The sequence below is a fragment of the Cyrtonyx montezumae genome, unplaced genomic scaffold (genome assembly GCF_038088225.1).
Source record: "Cyrtonyx montezumae isolate F1298 unplaced genomic scaffold, pur_monq_1.0 scaffold_4, whole genome shotgun sequence".
Lineage (NCBI taxonomy): Eukaryota > Metazoa > Chordata > Aves > Galliformes > Odontophoridae > Cyrtonyx > Cyrtonyx montezumae.
Window position 1 is genome coordinate 14,764,733 of NW_027072045.1, and position 26,545 is coordinate 14,791,277.

At 42.1% G+C, this 26,545-nt stretch overlaps 1 protein-coding gene across 1 annotated transcript in view; it reads right to left on the minus strand.

Annotated features, from left to right (window-relative positions):
- Nucleotides 1-452: 452 nt before the first annotated feature.
- The window catches only part of ANTXRL (ANTXR like), a 47,163-nt gene continuing 21,070 nt past the window's right edge, over nucleotides 453-26,545 (minus strand). Inside the window, exons 11-18 of the mRNA XM_065746209.1 lie at nucleotides 26,194-26,263; nucleotides 24,675-24,753; nucleotides 20,693-20,788; nucleotides 20,029-20,067; nucleotides 17,062-17,160; nucleotides 15,284-15,451; nucleotides 14,083-14,163; nucleotides 453-816 (exon numbers count right to left, since the gene is read on the minus strand). Coding sequence (XP_065602281.1) covers nucleotides 592-816; nucleotides 14,083-14,163; nucleotides 15,284-15,451; nucleotides 17,062-17,160; nucleotides 20,029-20,067; nucleotides 20,693-20,788; nucleotides 24,675-24,753; nucleotides 26,194-26,263 — 857 coding nt within the window. The 3' untranslated portion in view covers nucleotides 453-591. The remainder of the gene's footprint in view (nucleotides 817-14,082; nucleotides 14,164-15,283; nucleotides 15,452-17,061; nucleotides 17,161-20,028; nucleotides 20,068-20,692; nucleotides 20,789-24,674; nucleotides 24,754-26,193; nucleotides 26,264-26,545) is intronic.

The following is a 26,545-nucleotide window of genomic DNA, read 5'->3' on the forward strand; positions in this document are numbered from 1 at the left end:
CTTCTACACTAGATTAACGGCACACAGTCTCATTTTACCTCCTTATTGTTATAGCCTTCCTATAAACTTTCATGGAAATTCCACCAGCGGAACTAGAGGCAGAAATTATCTTTGTAATTATTGTGCCGTGTTAACATCTGGATGCAGTACTGTTGGGGGAAAGAAAGCAAATGCTTCAATGAACTACATTTAACCAACTTGCAGGTGGCAGCTATCAAAACAACAGATGCACATGTATCCAGCTACAGTTACTAATGTATGATCTGACATACCAAGTCAGACAAATGTCATATGTAAATAGAACTTGAAAGGTATACAAATAAAGCTGCTACTGTATCTAGCTGATCATTTTGGTTTGTTTGTGTACCCCGTAGCTCTGAATCTATCCACTGAATGTTTACTCAGCACGTGCGGTATAAATATACTCATACACTAAAACTGACACTTGGTAATTTCTTTTACTTTTTCCCTTTTTTTTTTTTTTTGCTGACCAGCAACAAATTCTGTTATCTTTAACTGTAAACCAATACTCAATAAATATGCCGTGTTCAGCAAAGAGACGTGTTTTGTCACTCAGGATTTTCCTGCACTCTAAGCCATGGGCTGCGGGGGGGGCCGTGAAGGGGGAGGTCCAGGAGGGGCTCGGGATGGGGGTGGCCCAGGAGGTGGCTGCCTGGAGGGGGGCTGCAGAGACACAGGAGGAGAAGGACTCCTTGGAGCATCGTTGACTTTGTCCCTTCGTGGCAGCTTCGGTGGTGGGCTGTAAGGTGTAGAGGTCCCATCCGATTTTACCCGAGTGAAGTTTATGCATCTTCCCTGGAGATAAAGAGAAATTCATTATTCATAAGAAGCATGTTTTTTGATTCAGCAGCAGCTAGCCAAAAGGGCTGTAAGCATAGGAGCAGGATGTACTTACAGATCTTCACTGGATCCTAGACATGACATTCAGGCCATGGTGTACTAAAGATCAGTGCTACAAACAAATGCCTTCCTTGTGTTTCAGAGTTCTTGCCTACTGAAAATAGCCTAGGACTAGTTTAAATCAGAAAGGAGCCCAGTGTGACTTTACTCACGTGCACTCTCTTTGATACTACAGCCGTGCAGAACATGGCTATTGTCACAGCTCCACCACAAAGTCCTGCCTGCTTGTTGAATTATCTTCCTGATAAAGCTGTGCTAGAGAAAACTCAAAGGAGAAACAGGATTACACCTGAAGAACACCATGAGCAAAGGCACTACCTGTAGCCCTCTTTTTCATACAGGTGCTAGCCTAGAGGTGGCCATGCTTGCAGCATAATGCTGGGATAGTACACTGCCTTATGTGTTTCAGAAGAGATTTGGCTCTCCTGTTGTTGCTATAAAAACCTATTAGGTGAGGGATTTGTGCGAGGGGAGCTCCAGTGCTTCATATAAATTTCCACCAATCAAGTTCCAGAGACGAAGAGCAACAAGACCCCCAAAAACAATCTCACCTTTCCTGTGGAGAGTAGCCAGAACAATCTCAATCAGACACCAAGACCTCAGCTGTCTGCTTTACTTGCTCCTCCCCACAGCTACCATGTTGTGTTATGAAACAGTCCACTGTCATTGTGGAAGCCTCATGAAACCCTGCAGATGCAAACTTGTGTGTAGAGATGCAATGCTTGGCATCTCCATACCCATCTCCTCACCTGGAGATGTGGGAGGAGATGCTTAGGCAACAACCCAGCTGCCACAAGCTTGGCAGAAGCCTGGAACTCAGAAAGGCCTTTCATCATCAAGAATAAGGGCTGGAGGTGAAGATTGTCTTAAAATGAAGGAATGACACTGCCAACAGACCATTTACAGGAGCCTTCAAATGCCTGACGTGACGATCTGGCTAATCCCATTAGCCTCAACCCCATAATTTCAATAGAGTAGCTCTTCATGAACAGCCCTTCAGATACCAAACAGAGGTCATTCACAGCTTCTGTGCATTTACCAGAAGCACACAGAGGCTATGTTTGTTTGTGGGTTTTTTTTTGCTCATCTTTACTGGGATGTGGCTTACACTCAAGTAATTGTGTGCTGGACAGTACCCAGGCATTAGTGATTAACTTCATTTGCCAGCACTTTTTCTTTTGTTCAGCATGCCTGTTTTTGTTCCATGCAGAAACCATCCTAATACAGATGCCCTCTGCAGTTTAGAACAGAGAAGAACATTACCTATTTTTATCTTTTCAGGGCAAACACTGCATAGGGAAAAAAAAAAAAAAAGAAAAAAAAAAAGGAGGAGTTTGGTGTGTTAGGAAGCATCTGTTCCAGAAGGCATCTTCCCTCCATAATTTTCAAATACCTATAGAGCCATGATGTTGGACAGAGGTTTGGCGAACCCAGCGTACAACCTAAAACAAATTCAGCTCAAGGGTATACCAATATCCCTCAAGTAGAATTCAGGAGGACCCCAGATTTATAAAGGGTTCCTTCAGAGCTAAGCAGATTTAGATTGTGATCCCTGCAGCTATAGATGACTGTGATAAAAAGGGAATACAAGAATCCATGCCAGGGACATATCACTGTTGGCTAAGTGCTGTCTGACACGAGGAAACACCAAAGGTGTTCAGGGAATGAGCTGATTTTCTGTGGCAACCCCAGAAATCACAATTTCTGCTGGAATCCAGGCAAAGACTATCACAGCTTAGCCACATCTGTCTGTTTTGTTAAGAGACGTACAATGCCTGTAGCTTTGTTTGTGGACCTTCTCCTTTAAAAAGAAGAGAGCTGCTTTAGTTTATGACTTCTCTGAAGAAAGGCAAACAGACTACTTCTGCTATGTATCAAGAGAAGCTTATGCAAGCTTCAGGGAGCTCAGAAAATGATTCAACAGATGTACTAACGCCCAAATGGTACCACCCTACCACTCACTTGGACTAGATGGCTCAGGGCTTCAGGGCTCAGTTGCAGCCAAGAGCTAACTGAATGGACGTGTTGTTGCCTGTACATAGGATGCACTCAGACCCAGTTTTCACCATCACAAATTCACCACTACTCTTAAACAACAACCTCAATAAGTGGGATAAAATCCTCTTACTGAAAAGGCAGTCTCATTAAAGCAGACTTTGCTTATGAACCTAGTTCAAGGCAACACTGTGCTGGGGCCAGATGCATGGAGGCACCAATGGGCAAAAGCCTGCTTCTTGGCGACTTCTGCAAAGGTAAACAACTGAATCAAAAAATTCACAAGTCAGTGCTTTGCTCTACTCTCACAGAACTCAAGTCCTTCCCAGCACTGCAGTGAGTGGCCATCCTTGTCAGCCTAAAAGTGGCATTTGTCTTCTGCTGTGCTCACTTTGAAAATCAGCAGTATTTACCTGCTAGGCAACGAATGACACAGATTAATTTAATAGTCATGCTACTGTACATTGAAGAAAATTCAGCCTTGATTTTATACGTTTAAGAATTAAAACGGCAAAATAATCACTTCAGTATTGAGATTCAACATATGGAGAGGGAAAAAAATGAAAACAGAACAATTTCCCGGAACAAATGCAAAGCTGCACTAGTGCTTTTGCCTACCAGCCTTAGCTGCCTCTCTTGTCTTTCCCCCAAACATCAATTCCAAATATATTCATAGTCTATAATCAAAGGGGATCCCATAAATCTGTTTGCATTACTTTCACTTCAGTTAAAGTGATAGGCGACGTCAAGCTGCTGCCAGTTTCTGCCACACTCGCTGATTTGTCAGACAGATGGGTAATTTAAAGGCCATGCGCCGCATTGTGTCAGGAAAAATACGGTTGGGTTGGGAGACTCTGACAGATAGAGGCTTAGCTGATCGATGTATGCATTGTGACACTTCCTCACAAAAGATTATTGGTGTTAGCCTACAATCTCATACATCAAAGACTTCTGGTAAATACTGGAGCAAATCCTCATGAGCACTTCAAGCAGCCATTGATAAATCGAGGCTGAACTCCTAGCCAGGGTTAGGATTAACAGCCCAAAGGAAAAGGGGGAAACAAATAACAGTAAACCATAAGTCAGTTTTAAATTCTCTGGTGTATTTCATCAAAGGATTTCCAGGTTGAAGAATTAAGCCCTGCACTCACCACACTTTCCTAGCAACAAAATGCCACAGCAATTCTTCTGCCTTGTGGGCATGTTCCTCTAGGATTAACTTAAAAATAAAATAAAATGAAAGTGTTTCTTAAATAAATAAGCTGCTTCTTAAAGTAGCCACAAAATTCTTAATATTCTGCATCTGAAAGGATTAAGTAATCTCTTCTCCAAATGCATTTGAGGGCTCTCAAAACACAGAAATTGTGGACAGAAATATTAAGACATTATTCCAAAGGTATCCTGCACACTCATCTCTGCTCTTCTTGCACAAGGGATTAACAGTGACCGAAAGACACCACCACATTTGTAGTGGTAACAGTATTTTTTTTCCAGGACCATGCTATATACCAAGTGCTGTAGGAAGGGCTCAGAGCTGCCAAGTGCTGGAATACCACAGTGATCCCAGGCACAGCAGCTGTCAGTAGCTGCCTTATTGTTTTCTAGGAAGCAGATGATCTGGGTAAATCCAGTTCTGTCTGGTTTCAGCCCCTCTTCCAGCTGAGCATCCCTCAGATGGTGCGACCCGCGCCGCGTACTGTCATTCAGGCACCAACTAAAGGTCAGCGCAGCGCCATATGGAGTTACGCCCTTGCTTCAGCTCACATCTGCACAGTCTTCCTAATGCACAATTATTTTGCCTCCCCATATGTCCATCCACTTGTTAGGCTCTTGTTATGCTGCTTGCCAAACTGGCTTTTCAAAAAGTACAAATACTGAAGCAGCAGGATCTGCCCTCGCCCTGACTCCAGCTTTTATCCCAGTGCAACAATCACATGTGCAATTCAAGCACTTTGTGCTTCTAGGCAATGCCTCCTCGACCACCTAGGATGTGTTTTTGTGTGTGGTTTGTGGGGGGGAGGAAGGGAGGAACCTCTTGAAAGCCACTGCATCTTGTTTCTGGGCTAGTTTCTTCGCAGCACTCAGTCCAACACCGCCCACTGCTTGTTCCCCAGAAGTCCTTAGTTACTACTCCACAATCTTTCAAGAGCTAGGAGCAACTCCTTAAAAGGACCTTGGCAATTCACAATATCATGAGTAAGTCTCCTCTCCCATGAATTGAAGAACAACACAGAAAAAAGTATTTCAAAAATCCATCCCATCTGCTCATAGTTGTCACTTTTCTCTGCTTGTTTCAAGAAACACTTCGGTTTTTATTTAACAAAAAATTAAATCCACTTTCATCTCTGTGCACAGTGGAATGTTCTTGCATGCTAAGGTCAGTTAGTTTCTTCTTTTTAGCTGTGTTCGTTTACCCAGTAGAAGATATTGTTCCCATTACAAATTTTACTTGAGTTTTCTTTCACCTTCATTTTTCCTTATGGAGTCTCTGCCTCAGTTTTAACTAGAAGAGAGGATACTTGACTGAAGAGGAATCAGCATCAATTATATATACATATATATATATAGAAACTTCCAGGTCTTTGATTTTGGAAAAGCATGAATCTTGTCTTTACATTTTAGCATGAATTAAAATTCATTTCTTCAAAGCTTGGAGGTCCTCACACTGTTGTCTAAGACACAAGATCACAAAATTAAATATATATATATATATATGTATTTATATATATATAAACACAGCTCTGGTTTGCCAGCATTCACCATCACCGCCTGAGTTTCTACCAATGCAAAAGTGGAATATCAAATCACAGCAGAAGAGAGTTTGCATGCTTATTGAAAATCCAATTGAGAAAAGCATAGTAAACACAAAATGAATGCTAACACTTCAAATTTAAGGCAAAAGAAGATGCCGAAGCATATACAGAGGGTCAATCAATTTAGCTAACTGAATGCTTTGACCCAAAGACTGGGATACCAACAAGCTGTACATCTTTGAAGTACATCACTTTCATAAAAGTCGAATTTTGGAAAAAAAAAAATAAGAGGACCAGCAACTTTCTACTCCATTGATGAATGAGGCAGATTACAGATAGTCTATTTATACAGATTGAGCCAAATCAGGGAAGTAGAGAGCCCCCACTACTCAAGTCCTCTGGGTGAGTATTATTAGCAGCTGGCTCCTCAGCAGCCAGAACCTATGTGAAGTAGCCTTTGCCAAAACCTTCCTTGCACTGAGCTGCTTCATGCTGACTGTGTGCTGAACATGTCACGGCTCATTAAAGCCTTCATGGATTTCCTGGGAATTGCACTGATTACCCTGCAGCACACAGGCTAGAAATTAGTGAGCCAATGAAACAGTTTGTCGCATAAAACCCAAGGCTGCCTATTTTTCAGGCCCAGCTCAGGACCTTTTACTAACTCCTGCTCTTATATTTGGGACTGAGATACTGCTTTTGTGTTGGAAAATAAAATACTGGAAATGCCAGAGATTCCTGTATCAGCAGGTTGATGGCTGGTCATGCTTTCAGCTCAATAAATATATAATGTGTAATTAATTTCTAATTATAATGAATGGCAATGATGAAAATTCAATTGTTAAGTAACACTGTGGCTATTGCATCAATTATTGATGTTTAATTTATTAACTCGTAATTATTTCTTTTTATATATGACAATTTCCAGCTATTAGGTCTCAAATCAAAACAATATAATTATCATAAAATATTGTTTTGTATGGGAGTTTATCTCTTTAAACATCTTCCTGTTGGACAGGTCCTTTGCTTCCAGTGACTATTATCTGGGGATATATTTGGCATTTCAGAACTGATGTCCAAAATTATGTCAATCTAGAATTATGAACCAGTCAGAGAAAATAGGGTCGACTAAATGGATTTTAAAAGCAAGATTCAGTAAGCAGGGGTATCCAACAATAAAAATATAATTTTCTTCATTATTGCTTTTAAAATGGAAATTCATTCCATTTCTTAATAGAGTGTATTATATGGCATCTTTAGATACAAACTGGCAACACTTCTGGTCCCTCCTTTAGCAATGGAGCTATTGAAAGAGAAGGAAATAAGCATGCTGTGGGTTACAAATCACTCGTATGCTAACAGTGAGATCCCTATAATGGCTTTAGGTACGTTCAGTAAATTGAACACCAGAACAAGATGAATGCAGAAGCGTGAAGATGATCCAAGAGGCAGCAGCAAACATCCAGCCCAGCTGGATGTGCTTATCAGCAGGGACTGTGCCCCAGCTCACAGCCCCATTTGTACATGGCACAGCTTAAAGTCAGAGATGGATCCTCTGGAAACAATCTACTATGTTTAAAATCCAGTGCAGGAGCACATGGGAGAGAAGTGGGCCGCTTCTCTCCTAGAATCAGCAATTCTAGGAATGGGATGGAGGATTATGTCAGACAGGGAAACTGGCCCTTTTCAGCTAGGCTCAGGATCCATCAGCAAAGTAAATCTCATGCTGAGCACATCCCTATGACCCAACTGCCATATGCCTGCTACAGCTTTTCCAGCTTAGGCACAGAAGGAAAGACAACACAGCAGGTGACATGGAGAATCCATCCCAGTAATGAAGACATGGCTATTTAAGTAATTTGTATCAGCAGGGAGCTGCATGTTTTTTCTAGCTTTGTCTTAGAAAGAAAATGCAGCAGTGGGCTACAGATACCTCGTGAAGGAAGGACTGGAGTCACAAGATTTCTTGCAGGAACGCACAAAACATCACATGTCTTGGACCTTGCTGAGGTTGTGGCTGAAGTAACTCCAGAACATACAGCCTGCTGGTTCTAAGGGCAGAAATTGTTTCTGGGACAGAAATGGGTGACATTAAGCATAAGCAAAGTAATGTACTATCAGTCATACCTGATGCTCAGTACCAGCCTCAAAGCATAGCCATGCCAGACCAAGCTCCGCCCAAATCTGACAGAAATATCCTGCTTAAGCCAAACCTAAACCTGCATTCATGATGCACAATTTACTTCTTTGCTGCCAACTTTGATGGATGAAGGTACTAGAGGGGAGGAAGTGAGGATACACAGCTAAATTGTGCCACCTACCCAAGGTCAGGCAGCAACTCAGGAAAGGAACTGGGATATACAAGTTCAGAACTCATGACTCACATCCCTTATTTCAACCACAGCACCACACATTTCCACACTTGTATGCTGACAATACAAGAATGTGGTTCAAGAGAAGAAAACAGTGGTTGGTTTGCAAAAGATTCTTCTTTTTCCTTTGGCATTTTCAGGGAAAAGGAGGATGCATTTCTACATCACCTAGATCAGTGAGGGCTTTGGAGCATAGCAACTAAAGCAACAAACATCTGCTGTGTGCAACAGACTTAAACTTGAGGTATTGGTGGATTACTGGAAGGAGGAAAGGAGGCCACAAAGGACCATAAATACAGTTTGAACAAGACCAGTTAAGTGTCATCGTGCTTTCCAGGGTGAATTGTTTGACTGTCTCTGCAGGAGCTAGCTGGGACTGTGGTATGCACAGAAGAAGAGCACGAGGCTCTTTACGCGCCTAGTATATAGGGTAATGCCGGAGACTCTCAGCTTTCTGGTGAAAATGGCTATTAATTTTCCTTGGTTTAACCAGAAACATAAGATTTTGGCCCACCACACAGAAAAACTGTCTCATAAGCTCTCAGGTTGGGTAGTAAATTTGCACTACCCATGTACAATAACAGCGATGATAGATTTCTTCTATTACCACAACAGGAACCACAGTAGATTATACAAGAGCAGAAGCATCCAGAACTACAGCTCCTCTGTAGACAGCAGAGATGCAACAGTTTTTCATCTCTAGCTAACATTCTGTACAATAAAGTTAGTGTGAACAGTAACATTTATATATTATCTTACAGAGTGCTTAAGGTGAGGAAGGTCAGGACAGTACTCATTATCCATTATATAGAGATATATCATTATATAGAGAAATGGGATTTCACAAAAAAACACCACAGAAGAACATAAGCAGAGAGCTATGGAAAGCTAGTTAGATAAAGTTTTGGGCTATTACCCAACTCAGAAGACAACGAAGCATGTGCATTTCCCAGAAGTCCAAAACAAAGAAAGTAATATAGGTTCAGCATTGATCCAAGGGTGCTACTAACAAACAAGTAAATGCATTGGACATGGCATATCTGTTGGCATGGACATGCCCATCTCCAGCACACTCAAAGTGGCAACAGGAGCACAGTCTCACTCTCCTGGAACTTCATATCTGTCAGTGGGGAGCAGCAGTACAACAGACAAGAAGTGACTTACATTAGCTACAGCCAGGGTCTCTGAACTCACAGCTCACTTTCTTAACCCCAAGGCCATTCCTTCTTCATTGTGTTATGCAGCTCGTGCCAAGTAGCACCAGCACTTGGCATCTACACTCATCCTTCAGAAAGACCTCTCGTGGCTGTTACTGAGCATGCCTCAGGCTCCCAAAGCCCTGAACACACTGCTATCCCTTGGGGGCACACGGGCAGCATCTGCCCACAGAGCCAATTTGCACTCTTCTTCCATGTCAGAAATAATAAGATCCTCACAAAAAAGAAATAATGCCAGTATGTGGGCTTCTTGCAGGATAGGAAACTCGTTAGTCACTGATTACATCTCCAGCTGTAGTGCTTGGCATATCCTGGGAACCAAGCAGTAGGATACTGGCTAAGGAGATTTCCCCCCCCCACCCTCGTATAATGCCTATTACAGTAGGAATGAACCTTACAGATAGCAAACTCCTTTACCAAAATAAAAGTCACACAGTGGCTACATGTGTCTCATTTTCATCAAAAGTAACCCAGTGAGAACACCTACTGTGGTAGGCAAATGTCCATGTCTCTTCAATTTTTCATCAGTTTATGAAGATAATTGGCTCCAGAAAGGTTAAGCAAAGGGAGAAAAACTCAGAACAAGGCAGAAGCCTGACATATGTAATCTGAAGGTGCTCAGTGCTGCTTTTCCAGCACCCCCCTGCAACTCTGGTCAACTACAGTGCAGCTCTGAGCTGCAGGGAAGCCTGTTAAATAACACTGCTTGGTCTTAGAAAGAAGTAATTGACGTGAACTCTAGTGCTGGTACAAGGGCAGCTCACACGGAGTGGCAGGGGTGCTGCCATCCCAGCAGGCTGTTCACAAACCACTGACCACTTGTGGGCAGCAGCCAGAAAATAATGAGAAATTATGAATATAGACAGCATTCTTGTGATTTTGCACTTGGGAAAACTAAGCACATAGATGCCACAGTCAGCATTACAAATTGCTGCTCAAAATTCATCAGTAATAGGATGCTCTAAGTGTCAAACACACCAGCTGTAGAATGACTGCTTTAAAAGGGACCCAAAGGATAAGGAACCCAAATACTTCTCATAATTTCAAAGGCTAGTGGTTAGAATTGCATCTACCCATGACTTATTCAAAGTCATGCAGTAAATCAGTGCAGAGAACTTGTAAGGACATAAGTTCTGGTTTCCAGCACAAGCAGCAGCTCTTAGTGAAATTTTTGGCTTAAGCACTGCCTTTTTACCTTTGGTTCTTGGGGATAAAGGAAGAAAAAAGGCTTCAATTTTTGTACCACAGTCCGCATCAAGACCCTTTTCCCAACAAAAGCATTGCATGTGCTAACCAAAGGTTAGAACTGGTCAAGCATTGCTTTTTCTAGGTAGTTCTGTGGGTATACAAAGGATAATGGTGACATCAAAACCAGGCCTACATTCTCACTCTGTCCTAGATAATTTTCAGTGACAAAAATGAGATCACTTTCTAAAGCTTTAAATAAACAAGGGCAATTCTGCTCGGGAGGTTGGGGGGGGGGGGGGGAATGGTATCATTTTTTAGCTGTGGTTTTCGGTAAACCAAGCTGCTGAGAATTTCCTGTGACAGCATGTGCTGAAATGCAAAATTGAATGAATTTGCTGAAAGCAGCAACTAAAAAGATCATTTGTAAGAAGCATCTCACCTTCCTCTCTGCACATCTTTGGGCTTTTAATATTTACTTGCTGGCAGTGGTAACAAACTCACTTTTGATCCATGACTGCTCAATGCTCCAAGCCCCAGATTCCTGAAGGAGGGATGGAAGGGCAGAAGCCTTGGGGTGAGCAAGCCCAATGGGAAGTCTCACTGCAGCAGCAGCACAAATGCCCATTGGGAACTGCCAAACTCCAGCTGCCCACAGGGCAACAATGAACTGTTTGCACTGGGTACAGTGCAGTAGATACCACATTTGTGTTTCTACAAGTATTTTTCATGAAGAAAAGCTCTGAAACCAAGTTGTTTCAAAGGATGAAAAATTACTTTTCAAAAGCTTTTAAAGAATGTTTTATTGTTAAACTATCCCTCGTCATACTCTGTCCCAAAAAGCCCTGTGATTTTTTTACCCTCTCACTCAATTGTGGAGGTTTTCATCATAATAAATATTTTGTATAATGAAAATAAAGCAAAAACAACAACAACAACAAAAAACAATAGTTCAGCTCCACTTTTCACCAGTACGAAAAGCTAATGCAAGTGAAAAAGAACATTTGTTTTTAACTAGGAGTACACACTGCATAAAGTTTGGAGAATGTTAACTTTGAGTTATCTTGTTCCAGTGGGACCTCACATCTCTGGTAATCCTTGAAAATGTAAAGATAATTTAATTGATTTTAGGAAATTCAGAAATAGGAATTTTCCATGTTATGAATTCAAAGGCCAAACCCTAAAACATTGTGGTTTTTCTGCCTTCTGAAGTTTTCCTTAATAGAGAACTATACACACACCCACACACCTCCCTGCCACCAGAAAAAAAAAAATCCACAATCCAAACAACAAGAAAACATACAAAAACAAAACAGAAAACAAACCCCCCAGAAAACCAAAGCAATGGAGCAATCCCTCTGGCCTCTGGATGGTGCCATTTGGAAGAATACCTCACAACCAGGCACCATGCCTCCAGAACTACCAGCAGAAATCCAGTGTTTATTGACTGCTGTCAGCACGTCTGAGCAGCAGTGCCCTGTTCCCTCCTGAGCTCTGAGGGCTGCCCATCTCTTCCGGCTCCATGCAAGAGCTGTCCATGTAGCCTGGTCACTCATAGCACTGATGTTTTTTAGCCAGGATGTATGCATGCAAGAATATATGAGTATGTTATGTATATAACAATTTTTGAAAAGGTTTCAAGCTAAAAGAGGTGATATTTAAATTGAATATAAGGAAGAAGTTTTTATTATTATTATTAATTTACTTTTACACACAATATGGGTCAGTGAGGCACTGGAACTAATTGCTCACTGAAGTGGCAGATGTCCCATCACTGGTGGCATTTAAGAGTGGAGCTCTGAGCACCTGATGGAGCTGTAGGTGTCCTGCTCATTGCAGAGGAGTTGGTCTAGATGACCTTTAAGGGTCCCTTCCAACTCAAACGATTCTATGATTTATTTACATACTTCTTCCTCACCAAAAGCCAAACTCGAACTCAGTTTTCCACTGAGGGATTGCTACTGGAAAAGTCAACAGAACAATTCATAATAACCTTGTTCTCCTCTGTACTAGATCTCTCCATTAAACTCAGGCCTGTAATACCCTTTATTTATACAACAGAGAGATGGCCAGTCATTTTCTTGTTTCTCTTTCAATATTCTTCAGCTTTAGTTAATTTCACAGACCAAGGAACAGATTATCTCATTCTTCCACTGAATCTGGCTCAATAGGATTCTTTCCACCCTATTTCCCAGATGTACGTTTGATTTTCCAATGTTTGCCCCTATACAATAATCCTTCAGCTTGCTCTGTTTTACACTGCCCCTTTTGAGTCCCTTGTCCTCCCCACAGAAGGGCTGGAGGGCAAGTAACTGAGCATCCCTGTTCTGAGCCAGCCCCTGCATGTTTCACAGCCCCACGGGATAACAGAGGCTCTGTTGTGCTCTGCACCCATAGAAATGTACCCGCCAAGCCAGGAAAAGGCAGAGGATAGATACGTAGTATACAATGTTAGTGCTATCAAAATACAGCTGGGCCTAAAGATCCTATTCAGAAGCCCCAGATCGTGATTAAAAAGTAAATAAGGTGTCTTGAGCACAGCTGCCTTGAAAATACAGCTTGGTAAAAAAAAAAAAAAAAAAAAAAAGTTAAAAGGCCATTTTACAAAAGTAGTATGGGAAGCCGAGCCTGCCCTTTAGCATCCATACACACCAAAATATAAATGGAGGAGACTGAAGTTCAAATACTGATGAAATGTAGAGATCTTGGCAGAGAGAGGCCATGGGGCCGGGGAGAAAGATACTGCCATCTCTGCGCGGTTCTTGTGTGGCAAAGCTCCACTGCAGAAAGCCATATGTGAAGGTGGAACAGAGAGTTAGCAACACTCAACCTCCTTGGAGTTGTTTCTCTAGAGTAACATAACAGATTACAGAAAGCTCCTAGTAGCACACGGGAGCAGACCTCTGTGGTTCAGAGGCACAAACTCCTTGCTTCCTTCAATGAGGAATTTATTCCTGACCTTCATTTGAGTTTATGAAGGCAGGAGAATATCCTATGCCTCAACACAGGTCACGAGGAAGAGATGTGTCTCTGCACAGAGCTCTAAGAGAATTTTATTTTCCATTAACTTTGCTATAGTTTGTATCTTTATCACCTGCTAATGTGAGAATCTCTGAAAGGTGCAATCACTTAACACTATTATTAAATCTGAAAAGCAATTATCCCTCCTTCCCAACTTCAGAAAATTAATGTTGCAAATTTGCTAGTACATATTAAATTCAAAACTGCTAGGTTTGAAGTAGTAGTGTTGCAAAATAAGTCAAAAGATGCTAGTTTTGAGTTTGCAAAGAACTTTTCCTTTGACTCCAACACTTGCTCCCACGAAAGCAAGGCTAAGAACTTTAGCTGCTAAAAAAGATATAGACACTACTGTAGCTGGCCAGTGCTCAAATCATCACAGTGGAGATGTTGTTGACCTTTTGGGGCAATACTTTTAAATAGATGCCACTGCAAACATTTTATCTCATTTGAAGTCTCTGGTTCTCCTGAAAAATTTTTAGCCTCAAGATATTGTAAAGAGATAAGCTCACATAAAAAAATGGAAAAAGAGGAGGAAAAAAAAAGAAGCATGGCAATGGACAGAGCTTGCTGCTGCTGCTAACAGAGGAATGACATGACGGTGTGTTTGTGACACCTTACCTTATCCCCTGGCTGTGGTCTCATAAGAGAGACTTGGTCATAGCCTCGTCGAACCAGAGCCCACAGTGCATCAAGTTTGCCCTGGAATAGAAAACATCTAGCATTACAAAGAAAACATAGGAGAACACAATAAAATTAAACTATAGCTGAGCAGATGCAGCCTTTCTGGATCCAACTGCATGAAAATTGCTCCCATGCCCTTGTCCTGTTGGACAGCCAGAACAGAGACCTCAGTGTGGTAACACAGATCTCATAGCCAAGTGGGACAAACTCACTTTGCTTAAAATGCACTGAGGACAACTGTAGCTTGAACAGCTTCACAGAGGCACAATTGGGAGCTATGTTAACAAAAGGTAGAACAATGAATGTCTACTAAACTGGACAGACAGCCATAAGACCTAGGTAATTTCCAGCCAATAAATTCAAGCACTGTTAAACCCATCTGAGAACCATACATAGCATGAAGGATTGGGGGAGGGAATGGGGAGGGTCGGGTTGGGTCTCATTCTGCACGCACAAAACACTGGTTTTGGACTTGGCAACAGGTTTCTGGGATGAGTGTGGTACGTTGCTGCCTTCACCAGCAAAAGCCCTCCAGCTTCCTTGGCTGTAAGCTGAGATAACAGCTCTGGGGTTATGTGAGGATACATAGGTTAGAGATGGGGAGACATCAGATACTATAATGACACAGGAGAGATGAGGATGAAAAAGCATGGAGAGACTGAGGGACTCGCCCAAAATCAAACACTGTGTCTTGTGGCTGAGCTAGGAGAGTATAGAGTTGAATCCCAACCTCAGGCATTAGCCACTCTGCAACCAAAGCAAGGACAAGGCACTTTATTTATCTGAACTTCTTCACATGCTGCCTCAAAATGGAGTTCAGCTGGGTTCCTCTAACAGAAGAGTTGGGATATCTGCTGTTGCAACTCAAACTGTGCAAAAGGCCCAACAAAGAAGTGAGCTGTGTGAGGGAAGATTTCTGCTCCTGCCCTCTAACACCCTCCACTCTCCACAAAGAACTGTGACAACACAAGGCCTGAGACAGCATAAGTTCCAAGAAATGGCTAAACTGGGGGATATTGGCCATTTTTCTAAATAGGCTCCCCCAGCTCCACTATAAGAAAGGCTACACTAAGGAGGTAGGACATAGCATCATACAGGATAGAACAGACATCATAAAACTGAGAGGTGGGCTCATTACCTTGATTGGAGTGTACCACTTCCGTTGGGAAGGTGGTTTTCTCACATGGGGCTTTTTCGGCTTAGGTTCCCAGGGCTCATACTCCTGCTCCGGCAGCTTAATAATAGCATTTTTGGGTTTCTCCAGTTTTGCTCCTTCCTCTGTTGATCCTTTATCTCCCCACCGCACCTGAATCCAGGAGAGCATGCTCAGTACGGACATTGCAGTGGTCCTTGCAAACAGGTATTTATCAAGATCCATCAGGTGATCCAAATATTATCAGACAGGAACACAAATTTATAAGGGTACACAACACTCACCGTTGTCAGAAATATACGCTTAAGAGCAAAGTATTAATTCTGAAAAGCAGCCTGAACTGCCATCATTTGCACAGCACAACGTGCTGTGGGACATTACAGCACTCAAGGCTGATTAACCAATTTCTAAGTGAAATCCAAAGCACTCTGCTCTGCTCTGACACAGGCATATTGCTATTGCCTCACCCAAAAAGCAGGCAGCATCACTAGTTGAAGAAAGGCAGTCTTCATAAATAGCTGTATGCCGCTCCTGTTGATTAGTTCCAAAATGAAAAGTGTCAGCAGGCAAGGATTTGATAGCTTAAGAGTAGCAGCCCATATTAAAAACAGTTCTTCTAAAGAAGACCGTGTACAACCACAAAAGAGGTTAATAACTTCATCCTCATACACTGTACATCACTCGTTCCAAGTTAAAAATCTGCTTTTGTAGTCTGACTCAAACAGAAATGCAAACCTGTGCTCAGTGACAGCATATAATTCACAAAGCTGTTCAGAACCAAGGATGAAAATTCTCCAGTGGAAAATGGTTAAGGATACAAAGACACAGTACTTTGACTGCAGACTTTCCAGGCTTTCAGGTCCTTGCTGAGAAGCCATTGCTTTCATTCTGGTTTGGACCACAATCTCAGCTGACCCACATTAGCCCAACTCCCTCAGCTGCCAATTAGATCTGGTAGGAGGAATGTCTGGTGCAGAAACCCTGAAAGTCACCATTAAACCTTCAGCAGATATGAATGAGTAATAACTCCCTGCCTTATACTTGTATTGGCCTTGATTAGGGACACTAAACAGATATCATTAACTTTGTGGTGATATACCAGAGTTAGCAGCTGATTACAGCATTATCAGCTGATTCTCCAGAATACGTATGTCATAGGATAAGACAAGGCAAATTTATTTTACAGGAACACTTCACATCACATATCAAGATTGTGTCATGTGTGAATCCCCAGGTAAGATTTGATTTATAGACCAATTTCAACGTAGAGAATAATTGAAATTTTCCCCTGGCAAGCTTTTGTGTATTAGGAGTTAATGCTCAATTAAAAAAAAAAATAAAATAGAAATCACTGGTTTTAATTCCCAAAGCGAACTGCTTCCAGCCACCAAGGCACAGAGTGGGTAACATTCTCAAATACTCAGAACCAGTGCAACTCTGCAGAAGACAACAGAATAGGAGCCAACTGCACTAACGGAAGGGTTTGATTCAGTAAATTAGAACTTTCGGTGCTTATCCCATTCCTCAACCTGCGAATTTTCCCCTGCTCATAGTGCTATAGTCAATTAATTACTCATGCAAATGTGGCAGCTTGATGTCTGATTCTTGGATGGCAGGTGCAATCAGGTAGACAAGCCTTAATTAAATCCTGGTTTTTATTCCAACAAAAAAAGTGGGATTTTGTTTGTTCGCACAAAAACACCATTAGAGTATATAGTTAAGATCATTTGCAAGAGACTACAGCAGGAAAAAAAACCCAATACCTCCATTCTCTTAATTCCACCGACACCTCGGCCTCCATAATAAGATGCATCCACGGTTGGCCACTTTTTCTTTGGCAATCCATCTTCATCATCTGATTCCTGTGGGAAAGAAAGGGAGATGTTACTGTTGTTCTCGCATAAATGGGAAAAAAAATGAACATCCTACAGTTCAATCCTTGGATATTTGGCTTTGTGCATTACATTTACTTGCTGACCAAAAATAAAAAAGTCTCTTGTCTCTGCAGCTGCAATTTTAACCGGGGAAGCCAAAGAGGACTGCCTATTCCCTTCTCCTCTTCAGGCAACTTTTATTTAATCAAATATGCATTGAGGTTCAAAATCACAACTGACTTTTAAGGGGCAGCAAAACGCAGATGAATTGCACATTATACTGGCTTGTCACTAAGCCGTGCAGAAAATGCTGCTATCAGCTAACCCAAAAGACTCATTTATTAATTGTGCCTTTAGAATTTAATGTCACCTAACAGGGAAAAAGCTACCACTGTGAGATTTCTAACATGTGCATCAAGCCCTTTTCTCATGGCAGCTGTAACCAGTTGTTCTGTGCTGCTTCATTCTTTGTAGGGTCTGGCTCAAGCTGTACAGTTGGGAGCTGGAACTGAAACTGGAGCATCTCCAAATTTTCAGGAAGCTCAGATCCAGAGTCTCTGACCTGTAATTATAAAGACTGTGGATTTTTTTTTCTTCTGAACGTGGGAGAATCTGAATCAGGGTTTTACTTCATGTTCACTGTTCTGTTCTTGCATAACTAAAAGCTGGCAAATGTTTCTGGTTCAACAACCCTGGGAACACTTTCCCAATTCTATCATCCTGAGCTGGGAGAAGTCACTGGGACTTCTCAGACTCTGTCATTACACTGAGTCAAGACAGCTGAAAGTCACACCGTAAGTACAGTTTATAGAAATTCTTTTTGGAATTCACTTTAATAAAAGAAAAAAATATCAAAACAAAAAGAAATCAAGTGAAACATAAATAGTAGAGGACACAATTCGTTACCAGGTTGCTGAAAGACATTTTATTAAAAAGGCCCTTATATGTCTCTATGAATATGAAGTTGAGAGTCCAAAAGCCAATAAGATCTTTTAAAAATCTTGTCTTAATTTTTGTTTATTCTTATTTAACTCCTAGGTTATGCCTTAGAGAGAGTTACTTCCACCATTTATTCAGTGACATATGAACTCTCAGCTACGGTTCATGGGTCAGTTCCTCCAACAAATTCTTTAGTGTGGCCAGGCAAGACTAGAGTTGATATTTCCATTGCTTCTATGGGATTTTTCAACTTCTAACTCATAGAAATACACAAAGAAGTCATTGTGTGATTGTCCTGTTGATATTTTGGGAAAGTACAATATACAATCTCATTTTGTGCCACATCTAAGACAGCACCCAGCGAACTAGATCAGCAGTTTAAATTCATTTGTGTTTCACTTCATGTAGACTTGAATATTATATATATAAAAAAAAAACCCTGCCTCTTCCACGGGATCTAACAGATTTAAATTCTTTGGACCTAACAACCCTCATTACTGGCAAACTTCATAGTGGCAGGGCAGTTAATGATGGCTTGTACTTTAGAAGTTGATAAAGAATTCATACTAAATAGCACCTATACCAAACTTACATAGCAAAGCAACACTAAAAACCACCGTGCACATTTTGAGAAGTGTTAGAAATAAAATTCCTGTGGTTTTGAACAAGATTTAGATACTTGTATTCAGTTTAATAGCATTTGTGCCAGAGCATACTAAAGGGCAGAATGCCATACATAGTGAGGCTAATGTTATACATTCTGAAACAATGGTCCATGGTGGGCAGGCTTGGGGCCAAGTAGGCAGATGAGCAACATCTGTATTTCACGGTACTTCAGGAAGTTCAAAGAGAATGTGCGCTGGCCTAACATATCTGCTGACCATGACAATCCCAAAGCATCTGAGAATTCTACTGCAAGGGTGAAGTGCTCTCTGAAATCTCCCTCAAATCCCACAGCATCATAGCTGTGATTGCAGGCCTCACAACAACACTAAACACCCCCAACACAGCATAATTTTGGTGCGTATTCTCAAGTTAAGCTGTCACAATGCTGCTCAGGGCAAGCAATAGAATCACAGAGACAGCAATGGTGGCCTCTGGTAACCTCAAAACTGTGGCTGTGGTTGCCTCCTGATACTCATGCCAAGCTACAGCAAGTTAGCAGCAAACTGTAAGCTTCTCTTGTGGGTTAGGTAAGTATTTTCCCACCCTTTAGCTGCCTGTACCTAGGAAAGGAATAAAGGCAGCTGTGAATTCATCCTGGAGATACTTGTATTTATTGCTATTATTTCTATCAAAATAATAGAGTGAAACCAGTGCTGAGATCAGGGCGCCGGGGATTACTGTCTCAAAGAGTTAAGTACGACCCCTCCTCCAGCAGCTCACAACCTAAATACAGAAGGGCCAAGCATCCTGCCAAGGGTCAGGCTGCAGCAGAACCACGGCCAGAGCCCGCCTCCTGCTCCCTCTCCTGTACCAAAGCCACAGGAATGCAGCCTTCACTGTCTTTTCTGTCAGCTGCCTGACTTTGTTCTGTACTCCCAATAGGGAGCTAAACTCCTGCTGGGAACAGCTGGAGGAGGGGCAGCTTTCAGCACAACTGGTTTGCTGCTGGAGAAGTGAAGATTTTCCTTCACAGATACGTGATGCACAGAAAAAGGAACAAAATGCTGTAGGAACTGTGTGTTTGTAGACTCCCGATTTAGGCATCTATTTTCTCTGTGGATGGAAATAACCTTGCTGTATATATATATATATAAAGAAGCCAGAAGGCAGAAATAACTGCCCTGACCCAAGTGACTTCCTCTCTCAGCCTTCAAGGTGCCATTAAGACACCTACAGAGGTGACATTCCTGGGCAGCACACTGCACTACAGTGGCTGCAGACAATGCAACAGATCAGAAATAGCATACTTACAGGCTCTGGAGGTGGTGGTGGAGGTGGCTCCTTGATCACCTGGAATATATAAGTGATGGGAGGAATCTGAGTTAATGGCAGGGTTTCTTCCACATCAGGGCTATGCCCTCTGTACTTTTTGCTTATCATAGATAGGTTGCCTGGATCTAGTTCCCCACATTCAGTCACACAGCACATAAACAGCAGACTGTCATTACTCACACTGATAGCAATATCTGTGTTGCAGCACCAGGACCATCACATGTAGGTCTCCAGCCCTGCCTGGTCCTTACTGGACCCTGTGAAATGCCCAGAACTTTCAGCTCCACATGCATTCACTATGACTTGCATGTTTAACAACTTATTTTTCAGCAAAACTATTTTATAGATGCTCTAAAAAGTTTGCAGATAAATTTATTAATGTAACTTTCAAGGTGTCTAGTCATCATTTCACTCTGTGAAGTTTGACTAAAGTTTCTGATTCCAGGTAAGATTTAGGTCTTTTGCCTGTGCTGCAAAATGGAATGTATTATAGGATCGATAACACTGTCTAGTTGAGCCATTTGGCTCATTACTATATGAAGAAACAAAGTCCAAATAATCACTATCGTTTTAGTAAGAAGTGAGTCAGAAGTAGAACTTGATATCAAGTTAAAAAAAAAAAAGTAAATAAATCTATACTTACCACTGTACAGCAAAGGGGCCAGAACCACCAAAGAAGAGCCAGAGCCAGCAGCAAAAAGAGAATCAGGAGAGCGATGAAAAGGATGGTTCCAGTCAGCTGCAAACAAGATTGTCACCTTTGAGTTATCTGCATACGCCACAAATGAGGTAGGAGACCTACCTCTAAAAGTTACACAATTAGTCTGGACTCCTTTTCCTCTTTACAAGGCCTCACTTAAGTGGTGCAGCCCATTACTATTATCATTATTATCAATATTTAGTGTGACGAATCTGCACCTGGAATTACAGTTCAGGGACGTACCTCCTGTTTGTGGTATGAATATGTGTAATTCATGCTATACTTATAGCTCTCTAGATTCAAGGGTGCTAAAATTGTAAACTATCCCCAAACCTGTCCTGAGGGCTCCGTTAATACTGTCGAAAGGATATTTCAATACATGACCAGATTTAATGGCACAGAATAATATTCCATCAGTAGAGATGCATAACATATCAATGCTAATACTCAAAGAATGGGAATGTTGCAGCTAAAAGCATAGAGGTAACTGTAAGCATATCAACATCTTACAACTTACGATTAGCTCAGCCTCATCAGCTCCTGAGCCTGCCTCTGTTGCATCTTGACTTGATCTGCACACAACTTCAGCTTGAATGATCACATAAACTAGTACTGAACACTGCTGGTTCTTGGTAAACCTCTTGGGGTTGGTTTGGTTTAACCATTCCTGATTCTACCTACCCTGCAGGTGGGAGTGTGGGGCCATGTAAGATATACAATCAAAACAGTGGTCAATTTTTTTCATTAAAAACAGCATTAATACTTGAAATTGGCTCCCCAAAGCAGTCAGACAACCAAGGAGAGTCAGAGATCTGATTTTCCTGCATAAATTTTGAGGGACTGTGCACTCGTGCATTCATGACAACATCAGAAGATCTGCTGGCTGAGTATTTTTTTTATGACTACAGGAAAGAAGGTCTTCAATGTGCTGCTTGGCCCCTGCAGAACATGCAAAGCAAGTGGCTTTTGAAAATCCAACATCTGATGCAGATGGCATGGCAGGACACACAGTTCCCTTGGACTGCAGTGGACTCTGGGATGGTGTTAAAATTAGTTCTTGTGCTCCAGATTTGTGGAAAACCTCCTCAATGGTAAGTTCCCTGCGTTTAAGAGGTTTAATTCACCAACAACAGGAGTATCAGAGAACAGAAAAAATCTGGTAGCAAAAAAACCACAACAGCTGGAGGACAGCCTGGGAATGGGAAGAGGAAAAAAAGAAATTGAAGAAAGGTCTGTGAGTCAGGCTGAGGAAATAGGAGCTGGCTAGAAGAGAAAGCTGTAAGGCATTTTCAAATCAAGATAGACGGGAGGATAAACGGGAGGGAAGTAAGTTCCAAGGTAAATATAGGTAAGATAAGGTCTATACAATTCAACGTTGTTAAATATGAAAACTGCTTGTCGAGTTCCCATGACAAGATAACAAAATCTCATTCTTAGCCCCTTCACTGTTCCCAGTGGGTTTGTTTCCTCCCCAGACAGCAAAGAGGCTGATGGTAACAAAGAAAGCACCATCTGGTAAGAGCTTTGCAAAATCTGGATGGGATGTTTAGTGGTACCCAGATCTCCCTCAGGCCAAATCCTAGACCTGTCAGGACTGGCATGTTCAAGACATGACTAACTTTTCCATGGCTCCTACACCATACCAAGGTACTTAGCCTGGGATCCCATTAACTCTGTAGCATCACCATTTTTTCACCACTCTGTCACTTCTTGTCACTGATGCAACATATTGCTACATTACGCAGCTCCCCCTTTCCTTCTGGCAGGCAGCTTAAGGCCAAGGTGGAGTGCTAGGCACACAGACAAGTCCTGCTGCAGCTCAGTGCTGCCATCCCCTCTGTCCTGCCTATCGCCCCATATAGAATGATTAAAAAAATCAAATTTGAAGAAGATTTTATGCACTCCTTAAAAGCAAATCCAAGCGCAGCTCCAATGCAGTGCATGAGCCACAGATATGCACATATTACAGCTACTGTTACTCCAAATGCACATTGCCTCCTTGTCCTGTTCCCAGGCACTGCTTTTCCCATGCTAAGTGCTCATATAAATCACTGAGACATTTGCCAGCAGCAGCTCAGGAGCTGCTGGCAGCAAGAAGCTAGAGAGTCCTCTTTCAGTAATCACACACACAAAGCGTCATAGTGAAGCTGGACTTCGAAAAGGAAATAGCAGACTTCATGCAGCTGAACAGAAACGAGCACAGGGATCACACAGAGGCTTTGGGAGTAGAGTCAAGAGAAGATACTTACTGTACAGAAAGGACAGAAACGCCAGCTGGGGAGGAGGGCTGAGCAGGCCAGCTGGCTGCCGCTCACAGAGAGGGGAGCAGAAGAGGAAAGGAAATGGAGGGAGTCTCTAAAACAATAAGAGTGAAATAAGTGAGATTAGAACAAAGCTGGAAAGTGAAGCACCAGCCTTCCCACTTACGGGATGCAACTGGAGTGAGATGGTCTTTTTTTTTTTTTTTTTGCACCAGATGAGAACTGGGAGTCTTTCATGTTTCATCTGTGGGAGCTGGGCAAAAGTCGTCAGATTGACAGGACTGGAAACTGGAGTCCCCTCATTATCCTAAGGTTCTTGAGAACCTTCATCCACCCTCTGGGGATACTAGCTAGGGCTGACTTCAGCCTCCACCAGAAATAAATTACATATGGGTCTAAATGCATCAGTTAATACTTGCATTTCACTGTGAACTCAAAAGAGGGTAGAATATACAGAAATGTAAGCCTTCATTGTGGAAAATTTGGAGGAAATTTTGGAAAATAAAATAAAAAAGGTGAAGCAGCAAAATCATCTCTGCTGAACTCTGCATCCACAACCCTGGGCTGTTCCAGAAAAACAAATTTCTGTGCAGAATTTCTCAACTGCATTGCTGAAAACATCAGAAAGTCAAATCTGTAAGCTCCAGTCACCGTTTGTCTTGATTCCTGCCCTTCTGCTCTGCAGCTGTCAGAAAGGCCAATGATGATTACAAGCCAATTTGACAGCATTTGGCGTAGGCTATAAAAGTCCTTCTGACACTAGTAACAATAAAGCTCAAATTCAATATCAAATGCTTGGTATCAGGTACTTTCAGCAATTTTTTTAGACCACAAAAAACAAATCTTCAGCTAAACCAAACTTTTGTTAGCTTGCACCAGCTACTGGTATCATTTTTATTTTATTTTTTACTTATAAAATCAGTTTTTCTAAAAGATCACTTAGGTCCCTTACCCTGGGGATAAGTGGTCTGCCTGACATCAGCCAGAAGGAATGAATCCCAGCCACTGCTATCCCACAGCAGCACATCCTCACTTGGCTGGGCAGCAGCCTGGTACCAGGAAGCTTACTCCAGAATGAGAGGCTGTTATCTCTTTTTGTGTGTTCCCTATGACATTCCACATGACACCAAGAGAAAAGCAATCATCACTTGTCATTACAAGTGTAAAAATGCCTGAATTAGAGGTAAACTGTGAAGGTCTAAGAAGAAAGGTAGTAAGCGCCAATCAGAGAATATCCCTTGAAAGTTAAAGGAAGTTCTATGCTGCAGCCCTTTTAGACACAAGTCCTGGCAGCTGCACATTTCACTCCAGATCCAGCACTCAATGGAGTATTGCTTCCTGATGCTCACTGTCCCCTGTTTTCTGGGTTCTCTTCTGGGTAGATCCTACCTGTAAGGATTTTTTTTTTCTGGAATAGGAATGGGCAGGGAGTGTTTTAATTGCAACTGTTCGATTTGTAAATCTACCATGATCTAGCCACCATTAGTAATGGTTTAATCTTAACTATCCTGGTGATTTTTCGAAGAATTGCTAGGATCCAGTCAACAACTGTGATGCTGCAGCTGCAGGGAACTTGTGCTCAGTCAAGGAGGCTTGCCTGAAGAGCCACCGCCGCTTCCCAACATCTCATGGTTTCTCTGTCAAGCCCCATTGCAATTACTTACACAATGTGTGCTGGTGATGCTGACAGAGCTGGAGATGAACGTTAGCCCATTGTTCATGCTGACTTGTAGGAAAACCACCCTAAAGCACAAACAGATACACTTATTTTTAGTGTCGTCTCTATACCCATTGTTCCATTTATTCTGGCTGTGTTTTAGCCGTTGGCTCATGAACATGCATGGGTAACATTCCCTGCTGAGTCAAGGCATTCTGTGGCTGCACATGCTTACCTATTGCTCTCTCTCTGCTTGCCCAGGAGTCATCCCTTTTACATTGGCTTAATTGAGTTGGGACATATGCTCTTTATTATAAAACCTTCATCTCACCTGGAGAAAAGGGCACTAGGACAGAGCTAAAATGAAAGCTCAGAAATTTGCAATACTATCCTAGACAACACAAGAATCCTTTGCTTTTGTTTTAAACTGTTTCTGCAGCTTAATGAGCCAGACTAGTTTTGTTTAAAAACAAATGTATCCAAGTCAAGTCAGAGTCTTGTATGAGGTCAAAGGAAAAATACTTAAATGACAGTGAAATTAAAGCAAAATCCACCCTTAGTCATTCCCCAGCATCAGAGGAAAAGGTCTGAAGAAAAAGAAGAAAATGCTCCCACCCACTCACAGGTAGGGAAGGGGAGGGAGGCTTTCCCCTCAATCTCTGTACAGTATTTAAGGATCTAGATCATCAAGGAGGAAGCTACAATCTTGTGCCACATCTTCCTGGAGTCTGTAAGACAGCTGAAAATGCTATTCAAAGCAGAGTAGAGTCAAAACACAAGAAGCAACAGTAGCAAAGGAATTCAAATCAAGCATCAGTTTTCTACCAAAATGAAAAGTTTGCTTAGAGTTTGATTAACTTTTGGCCTGGAAAAAAGAGAATAGAAACATAGCTGAGGAGAAATGACATAGGCATACTCAAAAATCCTTTCTCCCCACTCTTCTCATTAACTCTACTTTTCTCCAAGTCATCTCACAGCTGACAACCTTTCAGCTATATTGGGTTTGTGTGGGGTGGCTACCATGAAGTCTTATCAGACAGCTCCTCTCAGGCAGAGCCCTCAAGTTCTGGAGCTGTGGTGCAGAAACACCTGCTACTGTTTGGATTGCAGCATCCTGGGCAGGATCCTAACACCCATCAGCATCCACTGAAGCAGAGTGAGGCCTGACACGTGCATGTCGTGTCACTATAATCATCGGTGCCTCTGGGTATAGCATGCATGATGTTGGTCCAGTGACACCAAGACTGTAGCACAGCTGACGTGGGGGGCTTTTTGTTGTTGTTTTTTTTTTGTACTGACACAGGTTGCCCAGAGAGGTTGTGGATGCCCCGTCACAGGAGGCATTCAAGGCAAGGCTAGATGTGGCTCTGGGCAGCCTGGTCGAATGGTTGGTGGCCCTGCACACAGCAGGGGGGTTGAAACTAGATGATCTTTTGAGGTCCTTCCTCAACCCAGGTCATTCTACGATTCTATGATAGTGACATCCTTATCCCTCTCTCCTCATATACTGGAAATGCGATACTTACTGTCCAGCATCTTCAATCACTGGGGCAGGACAAAGCAGATAAGTATCGTGAACAAGGGTTGGCTTTTCATCTGAAAAGGAATTAACGTACCGTCAGAGATTTTAAAAATAAATTATTCCATGGAGGTCATTCCCTGAAGAAGTGTTGATACTGATAGGAGCCACAGGGGACTTCAGTGTAAGGGCAAAAAATAATACTCCTCAGTAGTACTGATCATAAAGCCAAGCACTGGGATGACCATTCTTGGTGATGCTAATATGATGTTATCAACCTAGAGATACTACAGCTAGGAAATGGAGCATCTCTGTTCCTGACAGCAGTGGCCAGCCATTTTGAAGCTACCTTTGAGCAA